The sequence below is a fragment of the Bos grunniens genome, chromosome 2 (assembly GCF_055505025.1).
Source record: "Bos grunniens cultivar Pamir isolate PY7600 chromosome 2, Bosgru_T2T1.0, whole genome shotgun sequence".
Classification (NCBI taxonomy): domain Eukaryota; kingdom Metazoa; phylum Chordata; class Mammalia; order Artiodactyla; family Bovidae; genus Bos; species Bos grunniens.
The window spans coordinates 43,307,028-43,322,914 of record NC_141166.1 but is presented as its reverse complement, the minus strand read 5'-3'; the positions used below and the strand labels follow the sequence as shown (position 1 = coordinate 43,322,914).

Here is a 15,887-nt window from a genome sequence, read left to right as displayed (position 1 = left end):
AACCTGTCATGGTGTATTTATAATAAATATTTATTTGGTCTTAATCCCATTTCTGGCACTGACCCCTAAAAACCTTGAAATTTCCCAAGTATTGAGAGTGATAAAGGTGTCTTATGTAAATGAAGTGGCTTTTGGAAGCATCTAAGGAAGGAGATTGGTTGCCAGTGGAGCCAGTCTTGTGCTTTGAGGGTTGGAACTTCAATCCCATCTAGAGAAATGGGCCCTGAATCAGTTGACCATGGCCAATGATTTAATCAGTCTTGCCTTAGTAATGGGGGCTTCTTAGGTGGTGCTCGTGGTAAGCAACATACCTCCCCACTGCAGGAGACCTAAGAGATGAGGGTTCGATCCCTGGATCAGGAAGATGCCCTGGAGAAGGAAATATCAGCCCACTCCAGTATTCTTGCCTGGAGAATCCCATGGACAGAGGAGTCTGGTGGGCTGTGGTTCATAGGGTTGCAAAGAGTCAGACACAACTAAAGCAACTTCGTGTGTAGGCATGCCTGTTTTATGAAACCTCCATAAAACCCCAGAATGACAGGGTTTGGAGACCTTCTGAGTTGGTAAATATGTGGAGATGTGAGGAGAGGGGTGCATTTAGAGTACAGAAGCTAGGAGCCCCTTCCCACATACTTTGCCTCATGCAGCTCTACATGAGGCAGTTCCTAAGTTTTATCCTTAAACAATAAACCAGTGAGCTAGGAAGTAACATGTTTCTCTGAGTTCTGTAAAGTGAAAGTGAAGTCGCTCAGTTGTGTCCAACTCTTTACAGCCACATGGACTGTAGCCTACCAGGCTCCTCCATCCGTGGTATTTTCCAGGCATGAATACTGGAGTGGGTTGCCATTTCCTTCTCCAGGAGATCTTCCTGACCCAGGGATTGAACCTGGATCTCCCGCATTGTAGGCAGACGCTTTACCATCTGAGCCACCAGGGAAGATAGAGTTCTGTAAGCCACTCTCAAGTACTGATCAAACCCAAGGATAGAAAGGAAAGAGGTAGGATGGGCAGTTTAGGTTAGGAAAAGCAAATGAGGAGAGAGGGAAAATGCAGTGTGTTCAATGTGGTGAAACATATAGTATCTGGGAAAGAAGTTATGGCAAGGGCATGGCCAGCCATTCTCCGTGAGCACCATGCTTCTCCAGAGAGCTGTGGAGAAGCATTGAAGGGTTTGAAGGCGGGAGGTGACAATATCACGATATGTGAGTACAGTCGTGGAGGATAAATGGATAAGGGAAGCCAGAGACAGGGATACTAGTCTGAAACCACCAGCAAGAGAAGAGAGGGGCTTGAAAAAAAGAAAGAGCAGCATAGCTGGAGTCAAGAAGGGACAAAGTCAAAGAAATTTTTGAAATGGAATGAACAAATCTAAAGCTTTGAATCACTCAATCTCTCTTTCTCTCTCTCCCCCTACCCCCCTGGGATTCTGTGACCTGTACCATCCTACAAGCTGCTGTGTTGCCTAGGTGACCAGCAGCCATGGGGATTTGGATGTGTGAAACTTAGAGTGAAGGAAGCCTTGGAAGGGAGCCAGGAGGGTTCAGCAAATGAGGCTGTCCTATCTTTAAAAAAAAAAAGAAAGAAAAAAGGTAAAAGCCCTCTGAAAGGAAAAAGTAGTGCTTTAAAGGATGGAACCAGTCTTATGAAACAGAAAACTATTAATTCGCAAGGAGTGAAAAACAAATTTCATCAGGCTAAATTTGTGCCTATACTCTGAACCCAGATGAAATCAGGAGTTGAAGTCACTTGTTTGTAGTGATATGGTCTTCCCAGGTGGCACTAGTGGTAAAGAACTCACCTGCCAGTGCATGAGATGTAAGAGATGTGGGTTCAGTCCCTGGGTTGGAAAGATTCCCTGGAGGAGGGCATGGCAACCCACGTCAATAATTATTTGACAAAAATTCAGAATGTGTCTAAATTAAAAACATACATATGTGTGTGTGTATATGTGTGTGTGTGTGTGTGTGTATATATGTATGTATGTACATATATCGGAGAAGGCAATGGCACCCCACTCCAGTACTCTTGCCTGGAAAACCCCATGGACAAAGGAGCCTGGTGGGCTGCAGTCCGTGGGGTCGCTAGGAGTCGGACACGACTGAGCAACTTCACTTTCACTTTTCACTTTCATGCATTGGAGAAGGAAATGGCACCCCACTCCAGTGTTCTTGCCTGGAGAATCCCAGGGATGGGGGAGCCTGGTGGGCTGCCCTCTATGGGGTCACACAGAGTCGGACACAACTGAAGCAACTTAGCAGCAGCAGCAGGTACATATATATGAAAGAAATATATTATCTACCATGATGTCTCAGAAAGAGATTAAGGCAAATCAACAGCAGACAGAATATATTGAATGTGGTTAGCTGTTCACAGCACTTGGTTATTCCCTATGTGTTCACAGTTTCTCCCCCTCTTGGTTCTCTCTGAGTTCTGTCCCTCCTTCCGTGTCTCTTCCCATACACGTGACCTACGTCTACCCTCATAGTAACCAAACGCTAAAGATAATCCATGGCCACCTGAGACTTTAGACATAATTATTTTGGCATGCCCTTCGAAACCTCCCCCTGCCTTTTTATTTCAGATGGTTCTCCTTGAACGTTCATGGCAGGTCTTGTAGGTCTTTCACATTCCTGATTTGTCATCATGTTTGGGACACTGGCATATGTTTCGTGCTACCTTTATTTATTCATTATGCAGCATCATCTGACATCGACTATCATTTCTCTTTGATAGATTCCCTGGTTGTTCATGCTGAAAACACAGTCTTTATCTAGGATATGCCTTTGGCCTGCTGTCAACTTGCATCTTCCACTGCGGCCCACTCAGCCATGAGCACATGCTAACTGCTTTCAAAATTAAAATATGTCGTACTTTATAGTTAATTATTGTGTCACTGTCTCACACCAAAAAATTCTAATATGTAGCATAAAATTACAAACTGTTTTACTAGTCTAATGAGTCTAATGTTATTTTACTAGTCTAAGTTATTTTCCCATTAGTCAATTCAATACTACACACATTTAAGTACAAGTTCATATTAGCTCGAAGCCTACCGTGCCTCATATAACACCTCCTTCCTTTCTTCCTTACATATATGCCAATCTGATACCAGCCTAATTTCCATTTTGTACCATGGCAAGAGAGGTCCTTTTATTGAAGGCTTTCAAAGTGTATACTTGTCCATGTTCAAAACAACAGTAACAGAAGTATATATCATCATGACTAATGTAATGGACATATCCAGGTTTGCCTGTGTTTATTACATATATATATATATATATATACATGCACATATATGTGAATATATGTTGCATTCATATGTACATATTTACAAAGCAGCTTTTTATTTCTCTGATCATCTTTGATGGTATCTCTGCATCTGTACAAAAAATTCACTTTATTTAGACTGATCCTTACTTGATGTTACTATATTGCTGTCTTGTTTTTTCAATGGAGAATGGGGTTAATTGTTTCCCGAGTTTGGGAAAATTTGAGTTCTTATTCTTAATTTGACAAATAATGCCTAGTTTGGTAAAGCATTCTAAAACAGTAAAGTGAATTAACCAAAACGTTACACAGTTGGGTGGATTCCCATAGTCTGCCTTGAGCAGAGCACTTGAAATGCAGCGTGATTTCTTTTAATGAGGAATATTCATGTTGTTCTACATTTTCTCCCAAAAGGTTTTCATTATAACATGTGGCATATGTTTTGATTAACCCTTTAGTTTTCTTTTATTTCACAACATGTACCACTCTGTTGAAATTAAAAAAAAAAAAAAAACCTAACCTAAAATGCAAGCTGCATAAGAGCATGTGTGAAACTGTACTAAGAGGTAAAGGATGCAGTTCTATGGATGCAGGATTAGCAACAACCTGCATCCCAGGCTGGCCACCATTTTAGACAAAGATCTTGCGGCTCTGGGAAAAGTTCAAGTAGCCACAAGCTGGTCCCGACTTCGCCAGTGGCCAGCTGTTGTGACCTTGGAATATCAGTCTCCTCTTTGGGCCTCAGTGTCTTACCTACAAGATGAAGAGTTAGATGAGGTGACTTTAATGACTTCCAACTCTTCGATTCTCTGGTTCCATGAAGGTCATGAGTCTCTCTGACACTAAAACCATATCATCACAAGAGATCAAAGGATGAAAACTAAGTGCAAATAAAGGTCGGATAACACATTTAAAGGCAAGTGCTTCCAAAACATCAAGGTTCAAAGGAAAGCTCACATTCACCATGGCATCTCAGAATTCCTCTTTAAAGTGAACTAAAACAATCAAAATATTCTATTATGCCAGGCCAGTCAGTAGCACTAGTGGATCAGGATTTATGTTTGCAGTTAACGTATTTTGCCACCATCACTAGATACCCCATCTAATATGTTTGACATCAGTAGCTTTCTTGGCTGAGAATGTAGCCAGACACCAAGAAAGAAGCCAAAGCGGGGAGGCGGGGAAGGAGAAAAGAAAAACTTTCATAATTCTAAAGAGTAGCTTTAAACTTCTTGAGCAGTTTTCATGAAAAATACACAGTTGTCTCTCGGTATCCATGAGGAATTTGTTCCAGGACTCCCAGGGGTACTAAAACCTGCAGGTGCTCAAGTCCCTGGTATAAAATGGTATACTGTTGTATACAGCATCCTCCCATATGCTTCAAACCACTTAATACAATGTAGATGCCATGTAAATAGTTGTCAGAGCATGGGAAATTCAAGTTTTGCTTTTTGAAACTTTCCAGAATTTTTTCTTTTCTGAATATTGTTGGTCCCAGGTTGGATGATCCTTAAATGCCATGCTGAGGATACGGAGGATAGACTGTGTAATTTTTTTTTGCTGAAGAGTTCCTTAGACCCTCATTCAAAGACCAGGCTAAGCTACAGAAACAAAGGAAAGGATTAAAGTTTACTTTTGTAAGCTTTTGTTGAGCTCTTACTGTATATTAGGCACTATTGTCAGTATTTAACATATCATCGTTTATTTCACCCTTATGACAACTTTATTAAGTAAATTCTATTACTGTCCACTTCTTAAAAAGATTCTTTTCTGTTATGGTTGGCTACAGGCTATTGAATATAGTTTCCTGTGCTATATACACTGTCCATTTTATGCATTAGGCCACCTACCCTGGCATCTCACTCCCAAGCGCGTGGCCTTAAACCTTATTGTGTATTTGTGTGTGTGTGTGTGTGGTCACTAGTGTCCGACTCTTTGCGACTCCATGGACCGTAGCCCACCAGGCTCTTCTGTCCGTGGAATCTCCAGGCAGGAATACTGGAGTGGGTTGGCATGTCCTTCTCCAGGGGATCTTCCTGACCCAGGGATAGAACTTGGGTCTCCCGCATTGCAGGCAGATTCTTGACCATCTAAGCCACCAGAGAAGTCCACAAATCTTATACCACAGCTCCTTCTAAATAGGAGAGAAGGGCTTTTAGTCACAAGCCCACGGAAAGTCTGACGAAAACAGAGAAGCCAAAAAAAAAAAAAGCAAACTGTAAAAAAATCAAGTAACTTGAAAAGCAAAAACTTAACAGTCATTTGAAAAGCAAAAGCAGGTCTATTTATTTATCTGCTTATTTCCTAAATGCTCCTACTGTATTTACTCTGCCCCAGACCCTAGTCTCCTTATTTTACAAATCGTTTGTAAAATAATCATTTGTAACTCATTTTATCTGTTATTAAAGATTGTTACCCATGGGAGATAAGGAGTGTAATTATACCCATTTTATACACACAAAAAATTGAAACACAGAGAGGTTCAGTAACTTGCCTGGGTCCCACAGCTAGTAAGGAGCAGAGCCAGGATTTTAAACTGAGCAGACCTGCTCTGGACTTTGTGCTTTTGAATGCTCTGCTGTATTACACTACATTACAATAGCAGAGGCTCATTCACTCAGCAGTATTATTATTGCTGCAAGGCAGTATTAAATATGCATGACTAATAAGTTTCAAGAAAGATTGAACCTTTTTTGATATATTTGGTTAAGAAAGTGAGATTCCCCAGTACATTTTAGGATTCTCATTCATAATGGTTGAGTTTTTGAGTTGTTATTTTATTGTTTACAGTGTCAAATCCCAACTGTTTGAAAAAAGTCAGTCCTTTCTGATTTACCAAGAAGACTTCATTTTATTTTTTCCTGTATTTAAGATTAAAGTTGTGCTGAAATGAGCTGCCATATTTACTTTCTAAATATATGTACCAAGGGAGAAAGGGCTCTAAGTTAATGTATGAAAAGTATATAAATATAAATTATTTCTAGATCAAGAAATGAGGTATTGTCTGTAATTCCCTTATATAATCCCCTCCATCCTCAAGCAAATAAATAAAATATTCAGCAGAAATGAAATTCTTTGAGATTGAATACAAGTACTAGGAAGTCTGTAATGGGCATTTGATGTATCTTGTGTCTAAATTGTCAGCTGTGCTTTTCCTGTTATTTCCTGTTGGTATTATTGATGAGCAGACTATTTGGTCAGCATTAACATTACTTTTAGAAAATAGACCTAAATAAAGTAGAAAAGCAAACTACCACAGCCATTACTCATTCAACAGGATGGTTTTCTCAAAAGGATACAGCCCTTTCACTTGTTTTAAAGGAAGAGCGTGCTTAGCCCACGGATCTCTCTTAACCAACATTTAGGCTCTGCTACTATCCAGTGACATCCTTTGAAGCACTAGTGGTTCCCAGGTTCACTTTATCCACTTAAAGTTCTGTATTGTACAGCAGGATCCCAACTAGCAGAAATCAGTGAAGGGGAAAACACGATATTAGCCAGAGAATATTATTTAAATTGCAGAATATGATAAAATGCAGGAATACAGAGTTGCTCCATCTCGTAAGAGATACCTGAGGTTCACCAACTGGTTGAAAATGCCTGGTTGGGAGCTACAGAGGGAGTGATGAGCTCTGTTCAAAATGAGAACTGCTGCCTTTAATTTTTTTTTTTTTAATTCTAAACCTAAATGTGGCGTATGGCTTCTTTCTGCAGCTCTGGGGTGGACTCAGCAGTATATTTTCCAGATCAGCATATCAACTTTAGATCTGTGACACCAGCCAGGCAGCCTGAATCAATGAATCTGAAAGCCTCAAAGAGCATGGACCTCGGTAAGTGCGGGTGAGGTGACATCCAGGTCAGCTGTCTAGCCTTAGCCCATCTGTCTCCCTGAATGTCCTGCCTTTGTTTCTTCAACTCCAACCTTAGGGGGCAAGGTCTGCTGAAGCATGGAGGAAGGGATAATAGTCATCCCATCTTTCTGTCTCCTACCACACATTTAATCCTAATTACTCCTTTTTAAAAGAGAGATAAGTGACATTTTTATAAAGTGGGCCATATAGGTCAGAAAAGTAGGAGTATCCGTTCTGGAAGATCTGAATGCATAAGCGTCTTTAACTCACCTGCCTTTGCGTTTGTACTTTCACGTCTGCCGGTACCTTTCCATTTCCCGAGAACATCCATATTGCAGGGCCTGGGAAGATCATGAAGTTCAATGAATCCTCTCCCACGGAGCATCCCATCTCTGTGTGCAATGTTTGGGGATGGTGGCAGTGAAGAAACTTTCTCTCTTTAAATGCCCCATCTCCAAATCCATCCCTGGGTTTGCCAGATTGAGGGTATCTAAGAACCCAGTTTCATGCCCAGACAACCTCAGTGAGGTTCTGAGTCCTACAGAGAATTTCTGGGTGAGTGAGTGAGTCCTACAGAGGATATCTGGGTTAGTGCTGGTTGCCAGGGCAATCAAGAACTGCTGAAAACTGTATTCTCCAGGCTCTAGAATGTGAAACCTATATCTCAGACAACCAAGCACATTGCTGCCCTTGCATGGGCCCTTAGAGAGAGAATGATTAGAATAGGATGCTAGTGCAAAATAAATTCTCAGCAGCATATTCACTGATTCCTGAATGCTCAGAGACCAAGCCCTGCCAATCCCCCTCCCCTGTCCTCCGAGGAACATTACATATTTCATTAGTAGCACCAAGAAAATAGAATAATCAAAACTGCGTGTTCCATGAAACAATCTGATAAATAGTGCTTATCTGTTACTCATTTACAAGAGTTCAGAAAAATGTTCAGTCATGATGAAACAAGAAAAATTGATTCTGTTTTCTATAAATGAACTAGATCACTAGGATACATTTGCTCTAATCATCTATAGCAAGAGACTGATAGAAACCTTAATAAGGAAGCTGTCTTGAGCACTGGTACAAAAGGGGTATTTTCTCTCAAGTGTGAACCCCTGACAGACCAAAGGAATAATGCGTGACAGTGTCATAGGTTATTACTAATTATGAAGGAGCAATTTGTTTTTATAGAGTGCTTGATAAATATTTCCTGTTCTGTCTTCCCAATTTCTCTATAAAGAAGATGAATGGATAAAAACTGCTCTTAATTTGGGATAAGAAATATATTGCTCTTTTCCTCACTTAGTTTAAAAAAAAAAAAAAGGCCAGCAGTACGGTTGTTAAAAGTCTCTGCAAAAGGAAAAAAAAAAGCAGCCATTTATAAAAAAAAAAAAAAAAGGTATCAGATCTATAAAAATAAAACCTAAACCATGTCCAGAAACTGTATTTCTGTTTAATTTTTTTGTTACTGAAAGCTTTGTTTTTAAACAGTTTTCTCTTTTAGATTGAAATAGCCCTTGCAAAATATGAACAGTTAGCAGTCACCCATTGCATTTTAGTGTACTTATCCCATACATGACAATAATGTTTGTTCAATTTTACATAAGTAGGGCAAAGGTCATGAGTTATTTTCTTCAGGACACGGGTATCAAATTAAAGGCATGGACTTAAATGCACGATGCAGCACAAGTGGCAAACTATGCTATGAAAACATTTTTAAACTAATTATGAACGTTTGGTCCCTTCCAGGAAATGCCAAATCAAAGCTAACAGTCTCTCAGCGAGCTCTGAGGTCAATATTCTAGGGCCATTCTGAACCCCTATTCCCAGAACAATTGAGTGAGCTCAATAAATATGTGATTTTTCTCAATGAATAAACTTAGATGATGCCAGAAAGGTAAACATTTGGAAGTGCCTTCCTTGTTTGATTAGATGAAAAAGATACTGTAAGTAGTTTAGCTTTCCATATATAGCACTGGGCCAATGTAAAGAATTAATGTATTTGCTAAAAAGGTTGGTGACTGTACTTAGAGGGATAATCCTCCGAGCAGGGTCAAGATCCATTCTTCAATTTTTCTTTTTTTTTTTTTAAATTGAGGTATTTAGGCTGAATAGCAAATTAGTGCTATTTGATTATCTTTGACCTAGAAAAACAGCAATTTTATATGATTCAAAATAGAAGAAGATAAACCTCCTACTTATTGCATAATTTATGTTGAATATTCCTCCTTTAGAAAATCTTCAAACTTCTTCAAAGATTAATAGACGTCATTGGTACCTTCCTTGTTTTTGTTTCTTTCATTTTTGCTACTGACTCTAAGCCAGTTTTTTAATTTGCATATTATGTTCAAATTATTTTAAAGGTGAATGAGTTCCATTTGTTTATTTTCACTTATGTTTTTAAAGACAGTTCTTACTGTGAAAAATAAAACCACCTCATTCCCATCTCTTTCATTTTTCACAAGATACAAACATATTTTAAAATATTTTGCTACCTATTTACCATACATCTATATTCAAACATCTCTGTCACACATTTTGTTTCTTTATACTAATTGTATAGTGTTATGTTATATGAAGGACTCTTACTTTTCCCTTTTTGATTAAATTTGGGCTTAATTTTTAGTTGGGATTTCTGGTTTGGGTGAGTGGGCTTGGTCCATTTGAATTTCTTATTCTGTGATTTGTTTATTTATATTCTTTGCCAAAAATGTTTGCATTTGTTCATTTTTTTCATCTTTTAGAATATCATTATATATGTTGTAAATAACTTTTTGCAATCTATTATTCATCTTCTTAGTTTGATCATGGTATCCTTTACTATAAAAAATGTTTTAGTCTTATAGAGTCGGACACTGAGCGACTTCACTTTCACTTTTCACTTTCATGCATTGGAGATGGAAATGGCAACCCACTCCAGTGTCCTTGCCTGGAGAATCCCAGGGACGGGAGAGCCTGATGGGCTGCCGTCTATGGGGTCGCACAGAGTCAGACACGACTGAAGTGACATAGCAGCAGCAGCAGCAGTCTTATTGTCAGATAATTCCATCTTTTCCTTCATGACTGGTTTTATTTATATCATTTATTTTCTTGTACTTTTAAAGGCTTGGATCTTTTAATGTTTAGCAATAATATGCTTTTATTCATCATTTATGAAGTGGGAAAAATTTTCTCCATGTAAATAGGCAAGTTATTCATAACGTTTATTGAGTTTTGCATTTTCCTCCCATTAATTCGGAATGCAGTCATGTTGAATTACTAAATTCCCTTCCCTCCATAGGATGACTTCTGAGTGCTTTTCTACTCATGTATTGGTCTGTTCCATGCCAGAGTCATCCCGTTTCAGATGTCACCCTATTACATTGTATTTTGATAACTTACAGAGCAAGCTTCCCTCTGTTTTCTCTTCTTTTGTAAAATTACTTTGGCTCTTCATATGCTTTATTCTCCTACATGAACCCTAGATCAGCTCATCAAAAAATTAAACAGGAATGCTTCTATTGTGTTTGTGTGCCCATTAATTATGAAGTTTGCCATTGGTTGCTGATAGAAATGTTTTTATCAGTTTAAATTGTGTCTTTGTATTCCTGGCTTCTTGAAAAGTTCTTTATTTGCTCACTTTGTTTAATCAGAAATGGATATTGAATTTTATTAAGTGATTTTAAGGATCTATACAGGATGATTGTGTGTAGTTCGTTCTTTATTACTATAGTGAGTTATAATAATAGATTTCCCAATATTAAATCTTTGATTTTTATGAATGACTCTCCATTTTACTCTGCATTTGAAGAAGATAGAAATGAGTAACACATTTTATCTATGTGATCTAAAAGGTAGGTGTAAGACCCCGATTATAGTTTTATTTGGTGATATTAATTCCTATATATTTAAAGGTATAGATTTTTTTTTTTTTTTTGAGGCCATTCTGCGTCAGTATTTGTGGATACTTTTGCTGGCATGAATGTGGCCACATTTAAGTCAGATCAGAAATGATTCAAATGATGAATAAAAGGAATTTATTTTTAAGTAATTAGTTGTAACTACGCTTATTCAAAGGGGTTAGGGTGTCATTTTCTGGGTTTTCCAGAAAATCAATCTTTTCCTACTAATTGTAGACTTTCCTCTATTTATTTAAATTACCAGAATTACTGTGTTCAGTCTGGATCCCTTTAATTTGTTCGTAATTGAGCTTGTGTGGGTGTTGAGTTGGAAGCTCTCAGGAGCTGAATAACACAGCTGCCTCTTTGGCCTTTGGCATAGGGTTTTCCCCCAAAGAGCTGCCCTCATTGGCAGTGTGCCAGAGAGTCATAGTCAAAGACTTTTTGATGAAGTACAAACATCTTTCACATCCAGGCCTGGTGTTTTATGACCCTGTAATAGTTTTGAAGAATTAGTCTAAATTATTCAAGGAACGGCCCTTCAGTATTTTGGTCCACTCCCTGACCTACTCTACAGCCCCATTCAAAGTTAAGTTTAAAATGCTATTTCCCACAAGATTTTCTTTTTCCTGAGCATTTTCTCTCCTGTTTCAAATTGGCCTCCTCCTCCCATTTCAGAAGGGTGTTCTGTAACACAGTAAGAGGAAGGCTGAGGGCAGTGCAGATGGAAGATACTGACCAGCTGTCCTGCCTCTGTTCAATGAGAGGAAATGAGCTTCAAGTGATGCATGAGGCATTCAAATGAAATTTTAGGAAGTTTCCTGACAATGAAGGTTGTTAACATTCCATGTCTCACAGTCTCTTAAAACAGTGCAAGTGTCTTGAATGACTATCCCTAAAATCAAGACGATAGATAAATCGGTTGATTTTCTTTCAAGATCTGTGATTTAGCAATTTAATTTTCTGTTAGTTGCTTGCTGGAAATTTGTATTAAGGTAGAAGTACTGGTAGACATTCACAGTCAAAGTAAATTCTTAATCAACTGATTTCTCAAATCAACAAAAGATTTGGGTCAGCCTTTGAATATAACCCTTGCATAAACATCATACATTCCTCTCAGAAAACAGTCAGGTATCTCTAATATCCAATGGAAAAAGGGCATGAAAAAAGTTAATTAAACCCATTCCACTGTTCTAATACTTTCTTTTTAATTTTTTTGTACATTAAGGAACTTTCATATGCATTCCCAGAAATAAGACAAAAATCCTGAACATTGAATATATAGAAGAATTTTCATAAAACTACACTCTGATAACTGAGGCTGATTTATTAATTAATATATATCATATAATACCATATGATATTTGAACATTTTTAATGTTTTTATTTATATCCATGGATCTTCTTTATTGTCCATCAATAACTGACACCTCTGAATCTGGTGAAAGCTGAATTGAGTACCACTATTTAAAATATAACTTTGACTTATTAAAAACAACAACAACTACCTGGTTGGTAAAGAAAAATTAATGGTAATACTAAAAGAATCTGCTATCTCTAATAGATGAGGAAGAGCTCAAGGACATAATCAGATATATTCCCTAAGCTTTAGGAAGTCAAAATGAAGGAATTACAGAGAATATTTGCTCATTCATTGCACAAATGTTTCTTGAGCACACTACTGTGTGCCAGGAAGTGCATTAAATACTGAGGATTCGGCAGTGAGAAAAATGGAACTTGATGTGGGCACCTACATGAAAACCCTAGCAAGAAAGGGCAACTGAAGAGTGGAGATTCCCAGAAAGAAGTACTGACATGATGATGATGACTTATCTCAGGGAGAAGAAATGGGAGAAGCACCTGAAGCGCTCTTGCGGCTGCTCTAAGAGCTAACTGAAAGCCTTGGCCAGGTGGAGAAGAGAAAAGTGAAAAAGCAAAAGTCACTCAGTTGTGTCTGACTCTTTGTGACTGTATAGAAGAAGACTGTATAGTCCATGGAATTCTCCAGGCCAGAATACTGGAGTGATAGCCTTTCCCTTCTCCAGAGGATCTTCCCAACCCAGGGATCGAACCCAGGTCTCCCACATTGCAGGCAGATTCTTTACCAGCTGAGCCACAAGGGAAGCCCAGAGAAGAGAAAGAGAGAAGCAAATGGTATGGGGGAAAAAAAAAGTGACAACAGTCTTAAAAGAAGCAATGTAGAAAGAGCTAAAGAGCTGCACACAATGAGGCTTGCAAAACCTTTAGGAGTTAGACAGTCAAGCTATTTTTAGAACATGAAAAAGAAAGTGTGGTGGCCCACTGTTTAGAGCAGGTAACAGCTGTCAGGTAGAAAGCAGAGCTACCCAGTTCCTGCGTTAATTTTATCTTCATGCACACAGAGAAAGATGTTCAAACATAGCTGCCAGCACGCAGAAGTCTGGATGGTTTGCATCCCTGTGCACTAAGGGGATTGCGATTATAAAGCCACCATCCCTTATCATTAGAAATGAAGAGTGGGCCTCACACTAGAGGGCAGGAAGCAAATTAGATGACGAATTCCAGAAACAACTGGTGGAACTAGTGATCTCAATGCTAATTCTCAGAGGATTTCTCTTTGTAAAACAAAAAGAAAAAAAAAAAAAGAAGTGGCCGTTAGCCACCTGCAGAGGAGTCTCTGAAGCAACTGGTGTCTCCTTTTGATGGGAATTCTAGATTGATAATCATGGAAATAGTATAAATACAGTTTACATTGATTTTAGTAAAGGTATTTCCATTTGTTTTTTGATTGAGACTTTTACCAAATTACACACTAAGGTAATAGCATTAGGATGCCCCCTTCCCCAAATGTGCTAATTAAGACTCATTGTCACTCTGAAAGGAATTAAATAATGTATACTGTAAGACTCTGTACTTGGCCCTTCTTGTTATATTCTAACAAAACAACAGAATTTGATGAAGATTGAGTAGATACAACTTGGATGAAGACATGAAAGGCATTCTTAACAAATTGTTAATAAATGTTATCTCAGAGAATTAGGTAATATGTTAGATTGACAGAATTAGCATTCAAGTGATTTATTTAGAGTTGAAGATGGAATTTATCTAATAATGATTAATTAATTGAATAGGCATTATTGGATACTTTCTATGTGCCAGGCAATAGCTAGGTGAAGACGATAAAGTCTCTACTCTTATGGCATTGTCATTCTTGTTGGGTAAATAGATGATAAAGTTGCATAGCAGTAAATAATCAAATTTCAGATAGAGATGATTTCTCTGAAGCCAAATTCAGGTACTGATGAAGACTGAGGAGAGAGAAGCCTATTTTAGACACAGTGGTGAAAGATAAAGGCAATGTCCTGAAGTTGGGTTAAAAGAAATCAGCTGTACAAGTATAGAGTTTAGGCGACCTGGGATAATAACAGTTACTGAAGATGTTTCTGGATTTTGTCTCTTACCGGACATGACCAACTCCAAAGCTCCTTCCACGTTATCAGGTCAAGGACAATAGCAGATCCACTATACACCGGCTTGGCCATAACCCACCTAGAGTGCTGTATTTAATTCTGGCAACAATATTTTAATAGAGACAAAAACAGTGTAGAACACATCCAGATACTGATGAGAGGCCTCAAAACCATGTCTGATGAAAAATAGTTGAAATAAATAAAAATACTTTGCCTGAAAGGTAGGTGACTTAAGAGACATATGAGAACTCTCCTTAGATATTTTCATGGCTAACATTAAAAAAACTCAAATCTGTTTAAAATTTGAATCTGCCCCCGAAATGTATCAAGCAATGATAGCGACAATCAGAAGATACATCAAGTTTACAAGCTTTGAAATCTAGAAAGCTAATAATGATGGAAAATTAATTCTGGTTTGTGGCATGTTTGGTATGCAAGGAAAGAATAGATATTTAAATTGAAACGACTCACAAAGACTGAGAAGCAAAATTCATCAGGAAAATGGAAAAGGAGTCTATGTATTTTTCATTTTTAGATAAAAGTTTTTTTTGTTTGTTTGTTTAAAGTTAGTCTACCTTAATATGTTTATATAATTAAAGTAACCACACAGGTTATAACTAAAGTAGAGTGACTAGATGAAAACAAGCTAAATGAGTTTAGAGAAATTATGTATCAGGACTCAGGCTGAATTCTTCTCTGATGAAAAAAGAGAAATCGGTAAAATTTTGAATAACTGACCTTGCACATCCAAACACAGGCCTCTTTCAAAACATTAAGGAAAACCAACATTTATTGACTAAAACACATAAGTAAATTTTAGACAACTGCACGTTTAAAACTGAAATTATGGAATAGTGTAAATATTACCTAAATTATAGTGATATAGATCAATTTTCTTTACCTTTAACTAGATCATTATATTGGATGTAGCAGAGTCTGTTTGAAATTAATTAGAAAAACTATTGCAGTTGGAAGTAAAGGTACAAAAATGCTTCTCTCTGTAAAGGACCTTTTTTCTCGCCCTGTAATTCCATAGATAGCTCTTCTTAAATTGAAGTGGTTAATTTACAGTGTTGTTCTAGTTTCAAGGGTACAGCAGAGTAATTCAGTTATATATAGACACATATATATTCTTTTACAGATTCTTTTCCATATGGATTCTTTTTTTCCTGCCTTTTAAATTTATGATTCCTAAGAAATATGTTTTCAAGAACTGCATTTTCAAGACAAATTTGATTTCATGTTCATTATTACTATTAACTGGAAAAGGATGTCTTTTGTGTAGAAATTGTATGTGTATACTACTTTGTATGTTGTAGGCTTGTCTGGAAGTTGGGGCACTTTCCACAACTTTCCATTCTCATACTCTGTCTGATGAATGAATGCTGGTGAATATCTTAAACACAGTTGCTCTCATTTACCATTTATTGAATGAATAAGAGGCACAA

The 15,887-nt window shown here is 37.7% G+C and overlaps 1 protein-coding gene across 14 annotated transcripts in view; it reads left to right on the top strand.

Moving 5' to 3' along the window:
- The window catches only part of PARD3B (par-3 family cell polarity regulator beta), a 1,159,019-nt gene that overhangs the window by 708,304 nt on the left and 434,828 nt on the right, over positions 1-15,887 (top strand). For all 14 annotated transcript variants that reach the window (XM_086344421.1, XM_086344496.1, XM_086344507.1 and 11 more), the window contains one exon: positions 6,982-7,097. In XM_086344421.1, the coding sequence (XP_086200547.1) occupies positions 6,982-7,097 (116 nt within the window). The remainder of the gene's footprint in view (positions 1-6,981; positions 7,098-15,887) is intronic.